A 20098-nucleotide genomic window follows, 5' to 3' on the forward strand; every position below is an offset into this window, starting at 1 on the left:
TATCTTTGTATATATCTCAAAATTTTTTTCTATAAATTTATATAATGCTTAGAAATTAAGTGTAACTATAGTTTTAAATATTCTCTATATGATATTATATCACTGTACCCCTAACTGGGAAAAGTTTTGGGAACATTCTCCTACTTTCACTGTAGAACTCCTAGAAGAGATACTCCCAGTGGTCTAAAATCTGGCCTCAAAACTGCAGAGAGTCTGGATCATCTGAAACAGCTACCAAATAACTGCCTGTTTAAGGTCTGCCTAAGCTACTGCTGTAAGACTGTCAAACCTAAGAGACAGAACCTAGTAGGAAGAGGTGGGTTGTTGAAGGGTAGATTTTATCTCCAATCCTGTGCCACATGCACAGCTGAGCCTTCAAAGGATTGACTGTGTCTAGTACACCCAGCCACCCTCTCCACTCTACCCTCTCCACTCTGCCCTCTACTGTGAGATGAGGGGCTTTGTGCTACCATGCACTATGATGGTTAGCCTCACCTCGAACCTCAGTGATGGGTCAGGATTGTGGATTGAAACCTCTAAAACTACAAGCCTAAAACAAACCTTTAAAGACAACAAAAACAAATAACCTTTAACATAGAAATTCTATTCCTAGAAATTTGTTCCCCTTTTAAAAAAAAAAAAAAAAAAAAAAAAAAAAAAAAAAAAAGCTTAAGTATCTCCTATTTTTCAAGCTAACCTCAATTTTCTGCTTCACCTCCCACATGTTAGGTTTACAGGCTCAGTTTCTACCATGGTGGGGATTAAATCTTGGGCTTTATACATACTGGATAAGCACCACGCAAACTGAGATACAGACACACCTATCCCTTACAAATTTATTGTAAGTGACAATCTAACTGAAGGGCAAAACCTGAGTTAGAGTGCTATTTTTAGTAAAAAAAAAAAAAAAAAAAAAAAAAGAAAAGAAATTATATAAATGTTTACATGAAAGTACACATGCTAAAAATAATTACCATTATGTTTTCATAATTATAAAGATCATGAATACAATTTCCATAGTTCTACTTAACAAAAATCTTCAACATGTGTCTCATAAAAAAAAAAACAAAAAACAAAAAACTTCGGAGTTAGGTGTAGTTCAGTGGTATGGCACTTACCAACCATACACAAGGTTAGTGAGTTTGATCTCCAGTAAAAACAAAACAAAGATCAAAAATATCAGTGCTTAGTGTAACCCTGGATTAATTGCAGGTAGGTAGTCCTGTTCTGTGTAAAAAAAAAAAGCTGCACACTACCTTAATTTCCCTCAGTGATGAACTATTAACATGGAAGTGAAAGGTAGATAAACCCTTTCCTCCCCAAGTTGTTTAAGCGTTTTATCACAGCAATAGAAAATTAGAACGACTGAAATTAGAATACCTAACAAGGAGTTCAACACTGATGTCTATCGCTGTCAATTTAATAGGTTCTAGGTGAGAAATTTCTGGGCATACCTACAAGGGAATTTCTAAATCGGATTGAGATGGGACATGCAGCCTAAATGAAGGCAAGGGTCCTGTCCTGAATAAAAAGGAGGTGAACTAAACACCAGCATTTCACTTCTCTCCGATTCCTGACTGAAGCTGCAATGTGACTAGCTACCTCAAGCTGCTGTAGCTACTGTATCCTGGAATTGTGAGCCAAAATAAATAATCTTTTTCTAAAGCTGCTTTTGTCAGGCATTTTGTTTCAGCAATGAGAAGAGTAACTGATATACAGTAGACAAAGGCTGAGTCTCTAAGCCCAAGGCCCAACTATTATTGCAAACGACCCATCTTAACTCTAGAGCACAGAGCTCTTTTAGCCAGTCCATATCCTAGGGACTAACAGCTTGGATGGTTAGAATTAGAACACTGAAGTAGGCACAGGTATGTGCCTTGGTTGGTGGTGCTGTTTAGGGAGGTTATGGAACCTTTAGGACAAGAAGCCTTCCTGATGGAAGTACTTTGCGACCTTGTAGCCCTACCCCACTTCCAGTTCCATGCCTTCTGCATGACTGAAAATGCCATCAGCCACCTTTCTGCTTGTCTCCAGCCACCATGCCATCCCTGCTCTTACGGACTCTAATCCTCTGGTACATACTCCAAAATAAACTTTATTACTGGTTTGTGTGTGTGTGTGTGTGTGTGTGTGTGTGTGTGTGTGTGATAGAGAGAGAGAGAGAGAGAGAGAGAGAGAGAGAGAGAGAGAGAGAGAGAGAGAGCGCTTTGGTTTTGGAGACAGGATCTCACTATATAGCTCTGGCTGGCATGGAAACTGCTACATAAATCAGGATACCCTTCAACTTAGATATATACCTTTCTCTTGCTGAGATTAAATGTGTGCACCATGGAACTCAGCTACAAGATATTTGTAAAACCAGGCTTGGAACTGGATATCACTGATTTTGATATTCATGGTGGAAATACCTGATTTCACTGGTCAAGAGTCTTTGAACTTTGCTTTTGGTTTTGTTGTTGTTGATGTTGTTGTTGTTGTTGTTGTTGTTGTTTTAATTTGGTTGGTTGGTTGGGTTGTTTTTGGTTTTGTTTTGTTTTGTTTTGTTTTTCTTTAGAGACAGGGTTTCTCTGAATAGCCCTGGCTTCTGAAACTGCTGGCCTCCAACTCACAGAAAGATTCACAGGTCTCCCAAGTGCTGGGATTAAAGGCATGCACTGCTCCCAGACCTTGCGCTCTTACCTGCTGTTTGTTATTCTAGTTCACTCCTGTTGTTCATCCCTCAGATAACCCTATAGTAGCAAACTCCATGTGTCTAAGTTCTTTTGATTTCTAAGGCCTTACAAGCATGAAGTGTCTTTAAAATTCTCTATACCCCATTTTACACATTATTAACCCAACTGAATAACTCATCTCCAAAGTGATTTTGGGGTCTTAATTCTTCAGGGGGTATTGTTAAGTAGCTAGTTAGATAGTTAGGCATAAGCAGACTTGAAGGTCACCAAGAATAGACTTCTCACTCATAATCAGTTTTAAAAACTAAGACCTGAGCTGAAGGATTACTCCTGGTCAAAGTATGGAAGCTATGTCTTATTCTGAACTATGCAGAAGGTCATCACTAAATAGCTAAACTTAATTGTTAAGAGCACTAGCTACTCTTGGAGAGTACCTGGTTAAGTTCCTAGCACCCACACACATCTCATGACCACCTTAAACTCCAATGCTCTTCTCCAGCCTCTACAAGAACCAGACACACATGTGCACACATACATTCATACAGGCAAACACTCACAAATCTTAAAAAAAAGAACAAGACTATACTTAGCTCCTCAGTAAAGGTAAACCAAAATGAGCCTCTCCGTCACCTAGACAGGAACATGTGCCAAAGGAAACACTGTCCTTTTAGAGGCTTTAGAAATGGAGATTGCTTGAAACACAGATTTGTTATAATCTTTGCCGACCCACTCTCACCGCTTTCCAGTGTGTTCCTCTCTACTCTGCAGACAAGTCCCCAGCTTTTACTCTGCTGTGCAAAACCAAGCGAAGCAGCTGTGGCTGCAACCCTGCAATCCAAGCACACGGGAGGTGGAGGACCAGGAGCTCAAGGTTACGCAGTGAGCTTAGAGTCAGCCAGGGCTCTATGTCACAGAGATCTTGTGTCCAGCACAAAGTTTTTCAGAGCTGAGATAAAGCTCTGTTGGTATGGTGATCATCCAGCATGCATGCAACACTGGGCTTAACCCCCAGTGTCCCATAAATTGTGTATGTAATTACATGTCTATAGTCCCAGCACTCAACCTTGTTTTTTAAAAAAAAGAAAGAAAGAAAGAAAGAAAGAAAGAAAGAAAGAAAGAAAGGAGGAGGGGGGACAAAAATTCTTTAAATAAATGGTTTTCAGAGTTCTGTAAATAATAATCTCATGAGGAACATATTAATGAAGGCCCCAGTCATAAAAAAGACTAATGTTTATTCATTCAGGAAAGCGCTGAGGAATCGTGATTTTTTTAAAACTGTTGATAGTTTGAATTTTTAAATTATTCATTTAATAATTTATTATTCTAATATAACTAGCCACAAAAATAGAATTTTGAAAATACTACTTTAGCCGATGTGTTCTGCCAGTGGCAGATAGGTGGTTTATCCTGCGCGGGGCAAAATGGAGCTCGAGGCTGTGAGTAGGTATACCAGCCCAGTGAACCCGGCTGTCTTCCCTCACCTGACTGTGGTACTTCTGGCCATCGGCATGTTCTTCACTGCCTGGTTCTTCGTTTACGAGGTCACCTCTACCAAGTAGTACAGGTGACGTTTACAAAGAGCTCCTCATCTCCTTGGTGGCCTCGCTCTTCATGGGCCTTGGAGTCCTCTTCCTCCTGCTCTGGGTTGGCATCTACGTATGCGTCTCCAAGGGTACCCACCAGGCAGCTCACCAAGTCTCTGCTTTTGTAAATTAATTTTTTACCATTGCTACATATCCCACCTGCTGTTTACAATAAAGGCAGATGTGTGACAAAAAAAGAAAGAAAGAAAATACTACTTTAAACCCAGCAAAAAATGGGCCTTACTTTTCAAATAGTCTTTCATATTAACAATAACCCTAAGTTCAACAACAACAAGAACAAAAATTGGTACAATAGTAAAATATTTGTTACAATTGTAAAGAATATAAAAGCCAGATGCTTAAGGGAAAAATAAATTAACTCACATATATGAAAGTCTTTACCAGAAAAAAATGGATTTTTTTAAGAGTCCATAAATGCCAAACAGGAGCAAAACAAAGAGGATCAGACGAGTTCGCTTTAAGGAATCCTAAAGAGGAAAAGGCCTTGAATTAAATGACATCAATGAAATATAACACCTTTATGGCCAAGTATTGGTTACTACTTTGTTTTGAATTTGATGTATTACATTAAGACTTTAAGATGAGAATATTCTCACTGGTGGAATGTTTGTTTATCATGCCTGAAGCTCTAGATTGAATCCTCAGAAGAACAACAAATTGTTTTTAAAATTTAGGTTTACAGGGCTGGAGAGATGGCTCAGTGGTTAAGAGCACTGACTGCTCTTCCAAAGGTCCTGAGTTCAATTCCCAGCAACCACATGGTGGCTCACAGCCATCTGTAATGAAATCTGATGCCCTCTTCTGGTGTGTCTGAAGACAGCGACAGGACAGTGTACTCACATACATAAAATAAATAAATAAATCTTTAAAAAAAAAATTAAGAATAAAAGCCATAACCAAAACTTCAAGAACTTTTATTTTAAAAAAAAAAAAATTAGGTTTACAGAAAAGTTGAAAGTGTATTTTTACCACTCACCTTGCCCTGATCACCAACTAATATGCATTTATGCAGTAAACTTGTTAGGAAGAAAACCAGCATTCACAGAATCTTATCTGACATAATTTATATGAGGGATTAATCTTGGTATGAGACAATCTTCAGTTAGCACAAGACTAAGGTTTTTATTGTATTTGTGTGTGTGTGTGTTTTCTTTGCTGTCACCTTCCTTCTCCTACAACAGTTGCCCTTCTACTTTCCTATTATTCATGTACACGTATCTCATGCAGCTCACCTTCGATTCTGCATGCAAAAATACTCAAATTTTTGTCCCTCCTGCTCCCTTTAAAGCCCAGTCCCTACAACTTAGCATAAAAATAAACATACATTTATCAGAATCTGGCTTTTATATTTAAGAAAATATTCAATTCTATCCATTTCCCTGCAAGTGACATTTCTGAATAATAAAATCCCACTGTATATAAATACTACATTTTCATTCATTCTTCTGTTGATGGGTATTTGGGCTGGCTCTAATATCTTGGATACTGTCCCTACAGCTAAGTAAACACAAATGTACAAACATCTCTATGCCATGCTTAAGATTTTTTTTGTTTACGATCTCAAAGACGGTAAATGTGACAGGACTATATTCAGTTCACTTTTCAGTTTCCTGGGAAATCTTCATGTTGATCTTTCTAAGGGCTCCACCAGGTATCCTGCCATCAGCACTGTGTAAAGATTCCTCTGTCACTCTGATCAGTGGCTGTTTACTTAGTGACAGCCACTCTGACTAGAGATAATCTCAAAGGAGTTTGAATTTGAATTTCCATGATGGCTGAGGAAGCTGGAACTTTTTTCATAAATTTACTAGCCATTTATAGTTTTCTTTTGAGAACTGTCTAATTCATTTAACCATTTACTGATCTGATTGGGCTTTATGGTCAATAAAAGTTGAACAATCATTCATAGATTCTAGACATTGATCTCATCTGGCTGGCAAAGTTTTTCATCTATTGTAGAAAATGTTACTTTACTTTCCTGATACCTTTTGCTGTGTCTAAGCTTTTTAATTTCATATACTTCCATTCATCACCTTTTACAATTAGTTCTTGAACTACAAGAGTCCATCTTGGAAAATCCTTTCCTATGCTTGTATACTAAAGTGTTATAATTGTGTTTTATTCCGGAAGTTTGAGTTTTGAGTCTCACATTAAGGTTTTCACTCCATTTTAATTTTTATATAAAGTGAAAGAGAAGGATCTAATTTCATTAATCTACACGTGGCTATCCATTTCTCCCAGCACCACTAATTGAAGAGGTTATCTTTTTTTCTAATGCATATCATTACATTTGTCAAAAACTAGATGGCTACTCTGATGTTCTCTAAGAAGCTTATACTTATCAAGGCACAATTTCTTTTTACCCTTTATTTTTATTTCCATTCCCACACAGCTTAAGCAATCTTAAGTTTTATTGTGGATCATGACCAATATTGAGACTGATTTACTTGTTTCTACAGGACAGTGAGATTGTTCAGCAGGTAAAAGCTTGCCGTGCAAGCCTTGCGACCTGAGTTTGAGTTCTAGAATCCATAGAGAAAGGATGGAAAGCAAAGGAAAGAACTGCCATCCAAAGCCATGGGATCTCCACACGTGCGCTGTGGCACAAGCTGCCCACCTTCACTCACATCACACACACTGTGATAACTGGTTTAAAATTAAGAAAGGTTTTTGTTACACTTTAAGCAGAGGGCTAAGTGTCCTTTCATTATACCCTTGGTCTTCTGTGTAAGAGCTTGAGCTCTGAGAAAACCCTCTGCAAACCCAATGTAGCTACACCTGTCTCTATACCTGTGGCCACTCTTATTCACAACGTAACATCTAGAGTCAAGGAAAATAGGCTCTCTGCAGAAGCGTCTAGGGTGTATCTCAAACTCAGTTCAAGAGTATCTACGGGAACTAGCTGGACAAGTACACAATAATCTTTGACTGCAAGCTCACCATTTATTAATCTTAGGAACTAAGTATCTGTTAGCAGGGCTTCTTGGGCTCTATTCTATTGACTAGGGGTTTCAAAACATTTCCTTTTCTTTAAAACACACTTTCAAAGTTGTCCTCTGACTTTTACACATTTTGTGGCACATAGCTGTCTACATACACATAAAATCACATATATAATAAAGAGAAATTGCAAAAAGGAACAAATCTGTATAACTCTAGATTCACATTTCAATTTTAATCTTGGAATCACAAGCTGTCATTTAACCTTGGGTGTATACACCCTAAGCCCCATCCTCTAAGGCAGCATTTCCCCTGTGCCTCTAGGGTGGGATGTCTCAGGAGTCATAGTAGGTGACCTTGAGCTAAACAGCAGGAGGTTGTTCTGGCATCTGGATGTTCAGGCACACGTGTTGGTGGATTTCAAGGAGGTCAGGTGGTCAGCAGCACCAGGAAGTCTCTTAGTAGCCTGAAAAATCATTTCTCACACAAAAGGGACATTCTGGGTGTGGAACAAGGACAAGGGACACTCTAGCCAGAGCCAGCTCCCAAGGGTAGTTTAGTTTTAGGGTTCTGTATATTCTCTCTACCTGTCCTGAGCTTTGGAGACAGTATAAACAGTGGATCTCCTAATATCTCTGACAATTCCTGACTTATCTTAAAACTGCTATCTGATCTAATTACCTAGGACACTTGAAACCTCAGGAAGGTCCCTATTCTAGGCTGTTTTCTCCTAGGTATTTCTTTTTTATTCTAAGTCTTATTATTTCTCTGGCTCAAAACCTGAGGTCCCTTATACACTTTAAATCTCTTGGCTGCTTGGTTGCACTCATATCTTAAGAGTCCATCTGTGCATTTAGCTTGGTAAGTCTTTTGCTTTCTGGGGAGTATAGTTCTCCCTTCTTGTGTGCGCCATTGTCTCTTTTAGGCCCCAAACCGGGAAGGGCTCCTGTATCAAGCCACTTGATCTGTCCGGTTATTGCCTCAGGCTGGAGTCCCCTCCCTTTTTGGTATCCTGGGCAACAAATATTTACAGCTTCCGGTTTCATCGGGGTTTCCTCTCTTGGCATATAGCCTTGTGGGCATGGACTGTGGTAAAAGCATACCTGCTTGTCGGCCCCAGGCTCCAAGGTTGCTCTCTGCACCGATGATCTCAGGGGTGGGGAGTCAGTCCAGATGACATTTGTGTCCACCACAGTAGTGCTGGCTTGTCTCTGACCAGCATGGAGAAAACTGCTCCCCTCTGTAAAGCAGGTTACCTCGGCTCCCAGCTGGAATCAGTCTTCTACCCGATGAATTCTTGTCAGCTAGTTGCAGCCCGGGTAGGAAGTGTTTTATCTGGATGTCCATCTTAGGGAGTAAGTCTCAACCGACAGGGGATAGGAGCAGTCTAGGATGACCATAAATGAATGGGATACCCAGCCCATCTCTTAGTCCACCATTTTCGGGTAGTCCATGAATACGTTTTGATCCATTGGCCTGGAGGAAGCCCCTGTGTCTATCAAAAGTTGGGTGGCTCCAAGCTGCCCCATCTCCGTCTTCACACAGAGCTAATATCTTCGCCATTTGGGGTGGTTTTTCAAGGCCTGAGATTTTCTGGCCCTGGCTTCTATTTGTTAGGGCCCTCTTGGACCCTGAAGTTGGCTCCTTTACTTGTAATGTGTACACTGGTCTTTTTCAAGGAGTTTCTTATTTTTCTTTGATTGAAGTCCCTCTTTTCTGCTTTCTGTAAATTCTTTTCCTGTCACCCTTTTTTCTTCACCTCTCTCTAGACTTTCTATCTTCTCCACTCCTTTCCTCCAGACTTTCACAGCAACTTACAGTAAACCTTTTATCTTATATTAAACCCTTTATCTTCTCCACTCCTTTCCTCTAGACTTTTCTTTTAGGCTAAACCTTCTCTCTCTTGCCATTACCATCAATAATTTTAATCCTGTCTATGATTCCATCTATCTTATCTTTCTTTTCTTTTCTCCCTGATATAGTATACTTCCTAAATCTTTCAATGACTTATCTTGTAGTCTCTATAGCCTCTGAAGCCTTGTCTACACTGACAGAATGTCTCTATGAGCTAGTCTAGAAAGGCTGTGGGTAATTTATCTGATGCCTGCTTAACCTCATGTGTCTTGATCAAAATTAGTGGGGTCTCATGTAACCCTCTCTCTCAAGATCTATCAGCGGGATCTGGCGTGGGCCTTTGAGTGTCCCTTACCTTCTGTCACATGAAGGTCTCAGTCACATCTGGTCCAAATTAACCCGCTGCTGACCACGGCCTGATCAATTGATGGGGTCCCCAATGTCTCCATGTCTGAGGGAACATTCTTTTATCGGTGTCCCCTCTTGTTCTTCACTTCTGAAGACCAGAACCTGCAAGGGTCTTGGGAAAGAAAGGCTTTTATGGGGGGAAGAGTATTGCTCCACTAGATTTATCTAGTGACTATATTGGGCACTAGATCTAGGTGTCTGAGGGATCCTGGCCTATCTATTGCTTTAATTATTAACTTACTTTTTACTATAAATTTGTATCTGTATCAAAATGGAGGCCTATTCTTTTGGCTCTCTGACACAGGACAGCCTGTGACTTTTTGTAGCAGGCAGGCAACCAGTCTGACCTGTCTGACCTGTCTGACCTGTCTGACCTGTCTGACCTGTCTGACCTGTCTGACCTGTCTGACCTGTCTGCAGGCAGGTTTGTTGATTCAGCGTTTCTAAGCTGGAGTCATGTCACGGGACTTGTCTCAGCACTACTTATTCACTTTTCCTTCTTAGAAATCTTAGTGCTATTCACTCACTATTTTTTTTTAATAAAAAATATATAATTATAACTCTCAGGTGAATAATCTTGTTGGGGCTGTTTGTCTAGCTGCCCTGGCTCCACTGCCAGGTTTTTTATCACCTGGGCTCTCTCTACCTTCATAGGTGGCAGGTGGAAAACCGCCGATTTGTTACAGTAGTGACCCCGAGGTACCTAGTACAGCCACGTACACCAAACTAGGTAGCTGTCGCACGCTGTTGCTGTGCTAAGGAACCACGAGTTATCGTCCACCAAGTGCGGGCTGGGCAAGGGCGACCTCCATGTGCTGTTACCTGGAACATACCCTACATGCGGTAGGCGAGCTGTCTGAACACGAACTGCGGTGGATGCCCCTTATTAAAGGACCTGCCTGCCTTTCTGCAGCTGTATTCTTGTACCAGTGGCTTCATTCCTCTCTCTGCCGGCAAACATGTTACCTATTTTTAGCTCAAGATGTTTAACACAGTAGATTAACAACTAACACAGAGATGATTTGCCAAGAAAAGACACACACTCACAAAAACAACACAAATAGCTCACCCCTCTCACGGGTGGCACATAAAACACAGATAGCTCACCCCGGCCACGGGTGGCACAAACAACACTTAACCACATTTGGTCGCAACCCCAGATGGAGAAGGATTCCACGTCTTCTCCCCAAGTAGGAGCACTCCATCTCCTGAAACCTGATGGTCAGATCCCCTGACCTTCTGGAAGGCCTCTCGCCTTCCCCACATCCAACAGTCAGATCCCCTGACCTTCCAGTGGGGAAAGGCCTTGCGCCTTCCCCACAAATCCCTAGGGCATCCCCCAGGGTTGCAGCCTGCGGCCGATACGCGCTTCCGCTTCACCAAGTCCTCACAGCCTATAGTGACAGCTTCCCCATACCGAAACCAAGACACAGACACAGAAAACAAAACACAGAGACAAAGACAGCAACGCTGCACTCAGACACACTCTCCACTCATACAGACCTACCTCCAAGGGGTCGTCGTGAGTCCTGGGGTCGCACACTTCCCAGCCCATGCACCAAGATGAAAGACCCCCAAAAGGGGACCCTCACCCAAGTCCAGACCTGCACGAACCCAAGGACACATGAAAGACCTTCTTGATGCAATTGCAGAGGAGGTTTAATGACAAGGGCCCTCGGGCTGGAACATATCTCACGCAGGAGATAGAGGTTCCGACCCAGAACCCAAGAGAGCGGGAAAATTTGGCGCGGTTTTAATTCTTAAAAATAAGTAAATAGAAACATTTTAATCATTACAGTTTTACTAGGTTTAGTCATGACATTTGACTACCTCGCCCCCCAAAAATAATTCCCTGATAGTACCCTTAAATAAATGACAACATTGAAACCAAAAGAACCAATTAAGTTAAGCATTCTGAGTCACAATGAAGTGAAAAGCTTTACACAGTTTTCCTTCTCTTCACATAAAGCATTGTGATCTGGTGCCAACCTCACAACCATCTGTCATTCATAAAAATAATTATTTGCTGAGTGGTGTACAGTGAAACAGACTATGTCGAGACAGATCATACTGACATAACTTCCATTGTAATATAATTGTTCTTTCACTATTGTTATTAATCGTATTAACTTATAAATTCATCTTTATAGTATTTTTAGTGGTGAGGCTTTCACCCTCGCCCAGCGCTCCGCAGACCCCGCCCAGTGCTTCGAAGACCCCCACGCAATGATGCTAGCTTACAGTGAGCCGGCAGAGCGCAGGTGTGCAGTGTCGTCACGGGAGGCTTATGGCGTGGGCGAAACCTTTTGAATCTAGTTGGCGGAGTTCCTGCGAATTATACAGCAATGGAGTCTGCCTTGGGAAGTGAGAAGAATGAAGAAAGTGCGGCGATAGAGGAGTGCGTGAAAGGCAGCAAGTTGTAGGCAGTGAAAGTAGGCAGTCTAGAAGCTAGAAGGTCTTAAATTGTCCTCCCTCACGGCCCTCCTTTTTACGTTGTTGAACAACTCTGGGGCTGCTGGAGCACTAGTCTGAAATGCTCGGCTTACAGAAGTCTGCACAGTCCTACTTGTTGACTGTTGGCGTTTGGGCAGACTGCAGTGAGCAGGTGTCCGTCGTTTCCCTTGCCCTGCCCTTCTCTGTATCCTGAGAATCATTACCCAGTGAAAATAGCAAAACTTACCCAATTGTGTCCTGGCCAGTGTTAAACTGAAAGGCTCAGGAAGCCCCCAAAGGGGACCCCACTCGAGTCACAGGATGGCGCGCACCCAAAGGACACACGAGAGACCAACTTGCTGCAAGAACACGAGGTAGTTTAATGGCAGAACGTTCCGGGGCGACAAGTGTCTCAATGTAGGAGACAGGGGCATCGACCTCGTGGCTCCAGGGTTTAGGGTTAATATAAGCTAAGGGTGGGGAAAAGGAGAAGCTTTTGCGCGGGTGCACACGATTGGTTGTTTTCCAATTTTTGGACATCTGGCCAAACTGGTCCATGAGGGTGGGGAGCAGTTCTTGTAGGCGGATGTTTATCTCTTATCTTCATTCCTGGGATGACTCAACAGCCCTTTGTCCTGTAACTCTGCATTCTTTGTTAATGGATTAACTGGGCATCTGGTTGGCAAACCCTGAAGGTGGCGGCTTTAGCTACTCAGGTTAGGGAGAAGGAATCTATAGGGCCCTTTTCTTTTATATATGTTTTTCATGGGACCCATAAAATTTTCTTTTAAAACAAATGAGAAAACTGCAGCTGAAAGCAGAGACTTGAAGCCACAGCCATGATTCATGAGTCATGTTTCAAAAATCCAAAAGGCCTGAAATACTTGTTGGTTATGTTTTTCTTGTTTGACATATAGAACAGCCGAAATCTTGTTATCACAAACAAGATTGGTTTGTAGACATTGATTTCAAATACCACTCTTACCAGGAAGAAGCTGCATTATATTCAAATTTTTCTGTGATGAGATTTTGTTGTGAAAATTTTTAATTGTAGTATTATTTACTTTATGTATCACCTGGATATTGGGTTTGTTTTGCTCTTTTACTAACTTGAGCTTCACCTGAATTAAGTTTGATACTTTGATTAAATTTGTAATAGTCACTTTCTGATTATGTTTTAATTCCATCTCTTTAATAATAGATTATTGATTAAGTTTGTAATAGTCACTTTCTGATTATGTTTTAATTCCATATCTTTGATAATAGATTACCAAGCAGGAGCAAGTGCTGTAAAACCAAAAGATCTCATTAAACCTCAGTTTAGCTTTTCACGGTTTCCATAGTGATATTGAAAGGTCTGGGACTCCCCAGAAGGGAGGTCCACTTAAGTCACGGGATAGCACACACCCAAAGGACACACGAGAGACCGTCTTGCTGTAAAGTACATGAGGTGGTTTATTAAATCAGAGCTCTGGGCCAGCCCATATCCCCATATCTCACATAGGGGATAGAGGGACTGACCTCGTGGCTCAGGGGTCTAGCGCTTATATATGGGTGGGGTGGGGGAAAAGCGAACTTTCGCGCGGGTGCACAGGATTGGTTGTTTTACTTTTTTTTTGAACACTAGCAGGCCGTACCATGGGGGCAGGGTGTAGTTCCTCCCTTGGCCAGTCAGTTTCTGGGATGTTCTTAACAGGCCTTTGTCTTGTAACTCCCCCTCCTCTGTAACTAATTAGATGGGCCCAAACCTGCTGGCAGGCACTTTTAACTATTTAGGTTAGGGAAAGGGCCCTGTTATTATTATTAGTTTCGGCCTATTGTTTGAGGCTTGATTCACATTCACCTGGAATGTGTCCTGGGGTGGTGAAAATCTTGTATTCAGTTCCTCATTCTGGAATCTGCACTTTTCTGCCCAAGATCTAAGGCGAAATACCTACACACATTTCATAAAATGGCCTTTATAATTTTTCACTCTACACTATATGAGCTATAAATTCATTTATAGAGCAAGTAGAAAGACATGTGTGCTAAATCAAGTGTTTCTTATCTATATGTGATCATAAAAACAGTCAGTGTGCACTTAAAATTGTTCTATCCACCTTTGCTTCTCATCATTCCCAACGTTGTGGTAATGAGTGAAAATGACAAAGAAGGCTATTGACCAGTTCAAATCCCTGGTACACAGTGCTTGGAGAATAGCACACACAGGATAAGCAGCCCCTTAACCTGACTACCTAAATGCCAATGTCACCCCTACCCTTCATGCTAGAAACTTGAGGGACTCTTGTATTTCATCTACACATCATGTATCCTTTGACTGTTCCTGTTCTCCCTCTGGAAAACATTCTCATGTTTGTTTGTCTTTATCTTTGTTTTGTTTTGCTTTCTTCATTCACAAGTGAATAACTAACTTCAGGCCTTCATTTCTCCCCACTTACTTATTCATAAAAGCACAGTTCAGTGATGATATTTAGTAAATTAAATAGTTGTGTAACAGCCATTGAAAACCAGTTTTAAGGAATAGTTCCATAGCCTAAATGTGCCTTTCTGCCTATTCACAGTACCTCTTCCCTTAATATGTCAGCAGGTAACTACTAACCCTCCTCTCTCTGTCTCTCTCTTTGACAGTCCCAAATAGCCTCAGACATATGATGTAGCTGAGCATGACTGGCCTTAAACTACTAATACTTCTGACTCTACCTTCTAAGTGCAGAGATTACAGGCATGTACCAACATCCCTATGCACCAACTCATTTTCTATCTCTGTAAATAAAACCTTACAGTGTATGATCCTTCTTCTTCTTCATTTGCCTGGTGGCTTAAGGTTCATCAGACCTTAATTTCTACACTTAGTTGGTTGGAGTAGTTCCCTAACTAGAACCATTAACTTTACTTTTAATCCATTCTTTAGGCTATGGTTTGCAGGCCAAAATCCAGACTCGTTAAAAAGTCAGTCCTATTCCCAATTTTTTGGCCCTCGATCTCTACTTTATCTTCCACATAACCTATGTTAAAGCAACATCCAGGTAGCTGACTGGTATATACACACACACACACATATATATGTAGAGACACAGAGAGAAGGATCTGTTTTTAAGGAATCTGAACAGTAACTGTGGGTAGATGGCAAATCCAAACTACAAGGTAGATTGTTGCTCTAGAAACTGATGAAGGATTAATGCTGTCATTTCTCCAAGCCGTCTGAAGGCAGGCCTCCCTTTACTTTGAGGATTTTAGTCTTTTCTTCTGTTAACAACTTTCAACAGATTGTTTGCAATCTATTGACACAGTGGAGAATAATGTGCCTACTAATTTAAATTATACCTCATCTAAATACTTTAGGTGAGTTATAAAAATGATGCTTTGTCTAAAAACTGGCCTGGTACCTGATGATTTAGTCCATTTGCAATCTTCAATAAACCTTCCAGTATATTTAGACTCGTGTTAAGTGTGGTACAAAGATCTCCTGAGATAACGTCTGTAGAAAGGACGAGGTTTTGTGGCATAGAGCTGAGCACTGTTTTACTGCATCAAGATGAATTTACAAACAAGGCAATCTTTGTTTTCTTTTTCTTTTTTAACAAGCCATAGTTCAAATGAATGGCAAAGGGAATCATACAGTAAGCCCCTGCCTGTTTTCTCTGAAGGCAGCAGACAACACAGAATCCTTTTGGTGTGAGGATGCAAGTTTGTTTGGGCATTCACCTCCAAAGCAAAGTTAAAAGCTGTGCAAGATGGCACAGGTCTATAATATCAGCATGTGGAAGGCAAAAGAAGGAAGATTTCAAGTTCTAGGCCAGCTGGAGCTATATAGAAGACCCTACCTAAAATAGAAAGGGGGTGGGAGTGAAGGAAGGGAGGGAGGGAGAGAGAGAAAGAATATGAATGAATGTTGAGTTTAGACTTTATGTTGGGGACCATTTAGTCACCTATTGCTCATCAGAGGTTTGTGGAATATATGAGACCGAGGTAATATTCTTGAATGCTATGTCCAAAGAAAGTAGGAAAGTTGTTACCAGAAGTTTCCAGGTTGTTGGCATTTTGCTCCAGGAATTCAAGAAACACACAAATAGCCAAGTTTTATTCAAAGGCATGGTGAATAATGGTCAGTTGAACAAGAATAGCAGACTGAGAGATCTGCTCCAAAGCCCTTGGGCTACCTGGGTCTTCCAGGAGGAAGAGGAGTTGACTGAGTGGGAAGAGACTTGGGGAGTTTTCTGTTTGATAAACTTGGGTTATGTAAACTGTTGTCCACTCTGCATGTCCTTTCCTATAATGCACCTGATTTTAATTATATACATGCCCAGTTATACATAGGCATCTGGTCATAAGTAGGGTTTTTCCCTTGACAGTTCATGTTTAGAACATGGATCATCTTGCTGCACTAGTGTAAACTGAACAGGCTCACTACCTCTGCTTTCAGGATATGTTTCAGGATGTGTTCATCCACAGAGAGTTAATAAGGACTGCTAGGGAAAATGGGTCAGGGTGACCCAACTGCTTTGTTTGGAGAGGCAATGTACCTGCAGCTGAATGCAGCTGGGGCTCAAGCCAGAAACCCTGGGTTGGTAAGCTATCTCTATGCTTGCCTGCCTCTGCTTAATCCTTTCATTCTTCCCGAGGTCTCCAAATACTTTTATAGCACCCTGTTTTGCATGTTTGTATGTAAAAACCGTGACTGATGGATTTAACTCCTTGGTATCCAGTAGCTTTCAGTCCTATTACAACAGTAGGTGAGTGCTAGGTGTGATTGCTGAACATGGAGCCTTTTGTTTTTTTTCTCTAGAATTACTGTAATAATTAGACAGCTATAATATTTCTTTCATTTGTTGTTTTTGGCTTACTGTTTGTATGTGGTGCTGAGGCCCAAACCCAGGGCCCTACACATGCTAGGGAATACTCCTACCACTGAGCTGTATCCCCAGTTCTATTTTCATTAATTCTAGACATTCAATAATAGACAATGTCTTACCTATCATATCTAACTTCATTATTGGTTTAGATTCTTAGATCTTGGTGCTCAAAATGTGGTCCATAAACAAACAATGTCAACACTATCTAGGGCACTGTTAGAGATCCAAAGGCCTGAAGATATAACTCAGTGGTAGTTTGCTTGCCTAATGTCCGCAAGGCCCTAGGATCAGTCCCCAGGTTTTGGGGAATGGCGGGCAACTCAAAAAGACTTAGAGTCACCTCTAAGTGGCTCTGCTGGTAGCCGTCACTGAAAAGGAGAGCATCACCTGATACTTCTGCCCAATATTCACAACATGGAATCATGAGGAAATAACTGAAAACCTCAAATTAAAAAGCCTCTTCCTGTAAATAAACTTGTTTTCTTCAACATTGTATTGTTAAAGATGCACACTAGACATACAAACACTAGACATAGGCTGTAGACTAGAGAAATCAAGAAATGTAACAAAAAACTTGTTTTGTGGTCTTGTGAATAGAGACTGGGTAGGAAAGCTATAAAGAACAATATTGAGATGGTCATAGAAATCTAAATATACACTATATATTAGAATCTTATTGCTCTGTATTTGCATAAGGCTGTCTTATTCAGCAATTAATGATAAGTTTAATGGCAGTCAGGTGTCACAGGACAAGCCCACAGTCTCAGCACTTGAGAGGTTAAGGCAGGAGGATTGCAAGTCCTAGGCCAGCCCAGGGGTACAGCAGAATACCCTATCTTAAAACAAAAATTTCAGGGTAACAGTTCATTAACTTTTATTATCAAATTAGTCAGCAAAAATATAACACTAGCCAGGTATGGTGTGTGCCTGTGATTGCAGCAATAAAAAAGCCAAGGCACAAGGGTCTGTGGAACCCAGGAGTTCAAGGCTAGCCTCAACAGCATATGTATTAGAGTGTAAATGTTAACATGTGTCTTAGGGTTTCTAGTGCTGTAATAAAACACCATAACCACAGCAAGTTGGGGAGGAAAGGGGTTTGGGGCTTACATGTCCTGAGTTACATATCCATTGAAGAAAGCTGGAACCTGGAGAAAGGAGCTGATGCAGAAGCCATGGAGGGGTTCTGCTTACTGGCTTGCTCCTCAGGGCTTACTTGGCCTGCTTTTTTTTTTCTTTCCTTTTTTTTTTTAATGGGATATTCTATTTATTTACAGTACAGATGTCATCCCCTTTCCCCATTTCCCCTCCCTAGAACCCCCTATCCTATACCCCTTCTTCCTTTATGCTTTTGTACCATTTTGATTACATGCATGTAATAAGGTAAATTCTAGGTTGAGGGTCTAGCAATACAATAGATGCAGATAATCGAGGAACAATAAACACAAATAGTCAAAGAAAAAGCAAGGCATTAAACCCAGTTATGTGAACACTCCCATGACCACTGTTTCTAAAGGCTTATCAGGATGACCAAAGTATCTGAGCCTACTTCCGTATCGTAGCCCAAGGTCATTTTCATGTCTGAAGCCTACTTTCTTGTTCTAGCCTAAACTTTAGATTCTTGTCTGAAATTACTTCTTTGTTCTGGCCTAATATTTAGATTCCTGCCTGAGATTACTTCTTTATTGTAGCCTATGATTTAGACTCCTACCTGAAATTACTTCTTTGTTCTAGTCTAATGTCAGATTCCTGCTTGAAGCCTACTTCCTTGTCCTTGGCCAATGTCATATTCCTATCAAGCAGCCCCTTTCCTTGTCTTTGGCCCATGTCAGCTTCTTGCCAAGCAGCCCCAAAGGCTCACCACCTCTCCCCGTTTTTTATTTCGTTAACAAGACTGAGCCTGTCCTAGGTCGTTCTGACAAGAATGCCTTCCTTACCTGTCATGGAATATGCATTATCAAAGACACTTATGTCTTAGGTTGGTAAGGCTCTGTGCAGAATCTTACCCATCCTTGGCTTGCCAGCATGTTAGTTTAATAACTCTGTCTGGGGATCCATTTTCAGGTTTAAGCCATGTATTTTGGCTGCCAACATGTTGATGTTGTTAAAGATAAGCTTTAACACAATGGGCAGGAATAAAAGTGTTCCCAGGACAAGAAGGGCTAGGCTGATCAAGCTATATATGCCTTCCTGAGGTTTGTCCAAAATGGAAATACTGAGCTCAGGCCATGAATAATTTTATCAGCATCATCTGCAGCATTAAAGGTCAAAAGAGCAGCATTCCTTACATTCATAATCTCATTATGCAATGTTAACATACCCAAAGAGGTGTTGGGATTATTCAGCCTGCTTTCTTATAAAACCCAGAATCTGCAGCCCACAGATGGCACCACCCACAATGTGCTAGGTCCTCCTCCATCAATCAGTAAGAAAATGTCCTATAGGTTTATGGGGGCATTTTCTTAAATGAGGTTCACTTCTCTCAAATGTCTCTAGCTTGTTTCAAGTTGACATAAAAACTAGCCAGGACAATTCATAATACTAACATTAAATATGTGTGTGGAGAAGAAACCAGTTCTGGCCCATGCTAAAAATTTGTGAACTGAGATGTTGGCAAGTGGGAAGTAAATCTAACAGTCTTAGAACTTTTATATAACTGATTTTTGTTCAAACTGACCAGTTTAATTTTTCACCAGAAAAATAGTAAGCCAGGATTAATGATGCATGCTTATATTCCCAGTACTTGGAAAGCTGGGGCAGAAAATACTTTTTGTTATCACTCAGGCCCATGAGTGATAACAAAAATAAAAATAACTCTCTAAACAAAATAATACTGTAATGCCTAAACACTATATATTTCAAAAATATCATTTTTAAATTCTCTTTTGATAGATAATGGAATATCTTATTGGTGGAGATGTCAAGTCTCTTTTACATATATATGGTTATTTTGATGAAGAGATGGCTATAAAATATATTTCTGTAGTAGCATTGGCTTTAGACTATCTGCACAGACATGGGATCATCCATCCATAGGTAAGACTGACGTTTTCACACATTGTTACTTAAAGAGGATGTGTTTGAATCTTTACTCTCTGCAGAGACTACTTGCTCACATACAGGATGCGCCTATTTGACCTACAGCACAGTTGTAATATGAGACCGCATTAGCTCTTATTTAACCTTCCTGTATTTGTTAAGTGTTGCTTCGAACATAAACACGACATTTTAATGTGAAGATTACTAACCTCTTTCCACTCCCACACCACCATGCAACAGTAACAGAGTCTGTGGTCCCAGCTGACATGCCCACCTTTCATCTGTTCAGAAAAAGGTA

At 40.8% G+C, this 20098-nt stretch overlaps 1 protein-coding gene and 1 pseudogene across 1 annotated transcript in view; both read left to right on the forward strand.

Moving 5' to 3' along the window:
- The first annotated feature begins 4093 nt into the window (after nucleotides 1–4093).
- On the forward strand, nucleotides 4094–4428 carry LOC143439593 (dolichyl-diphosphooligosaccharide--protein glycosyltransferase subunit TMEM258 pseudogene; annotated as a pseudogene).
- A 15279-nt stretch (nucleotides 4429–19707) lies between these two features.
- LOC143439594 (serine/threonine-protein kinase greatwall-like) overlaps nucleotides 19708–20098 on the forward strand; it is a 29472-nt gene continuing 29081 nt past the window's right edge. Inside the window, 1 exon segment of the mRNA XM_076925931.1 lies at nucleotides 19708–19790. Coding sequence (XP_076782046.1) covers nucleotides 19723–19790 — 68 coding nt within the window. The 5' untranslated portion in view covers nucleotides 19708–19722.

Source organism: Arvicanthis niloticus, chromosome 27, assembly GCF_011762505.2.
Source record: "Arvicanthis niloticus isolate mArvNil1 chromosome 27, mArvNil1.pat.X, whole genome shotgun sequence".
Lineage (NCBI taxonomy): Eukaryota > Metazoa > Chordata > Mammalia > Rodentia > Muridae > Arvicanthis > Arvicanthis niloticus.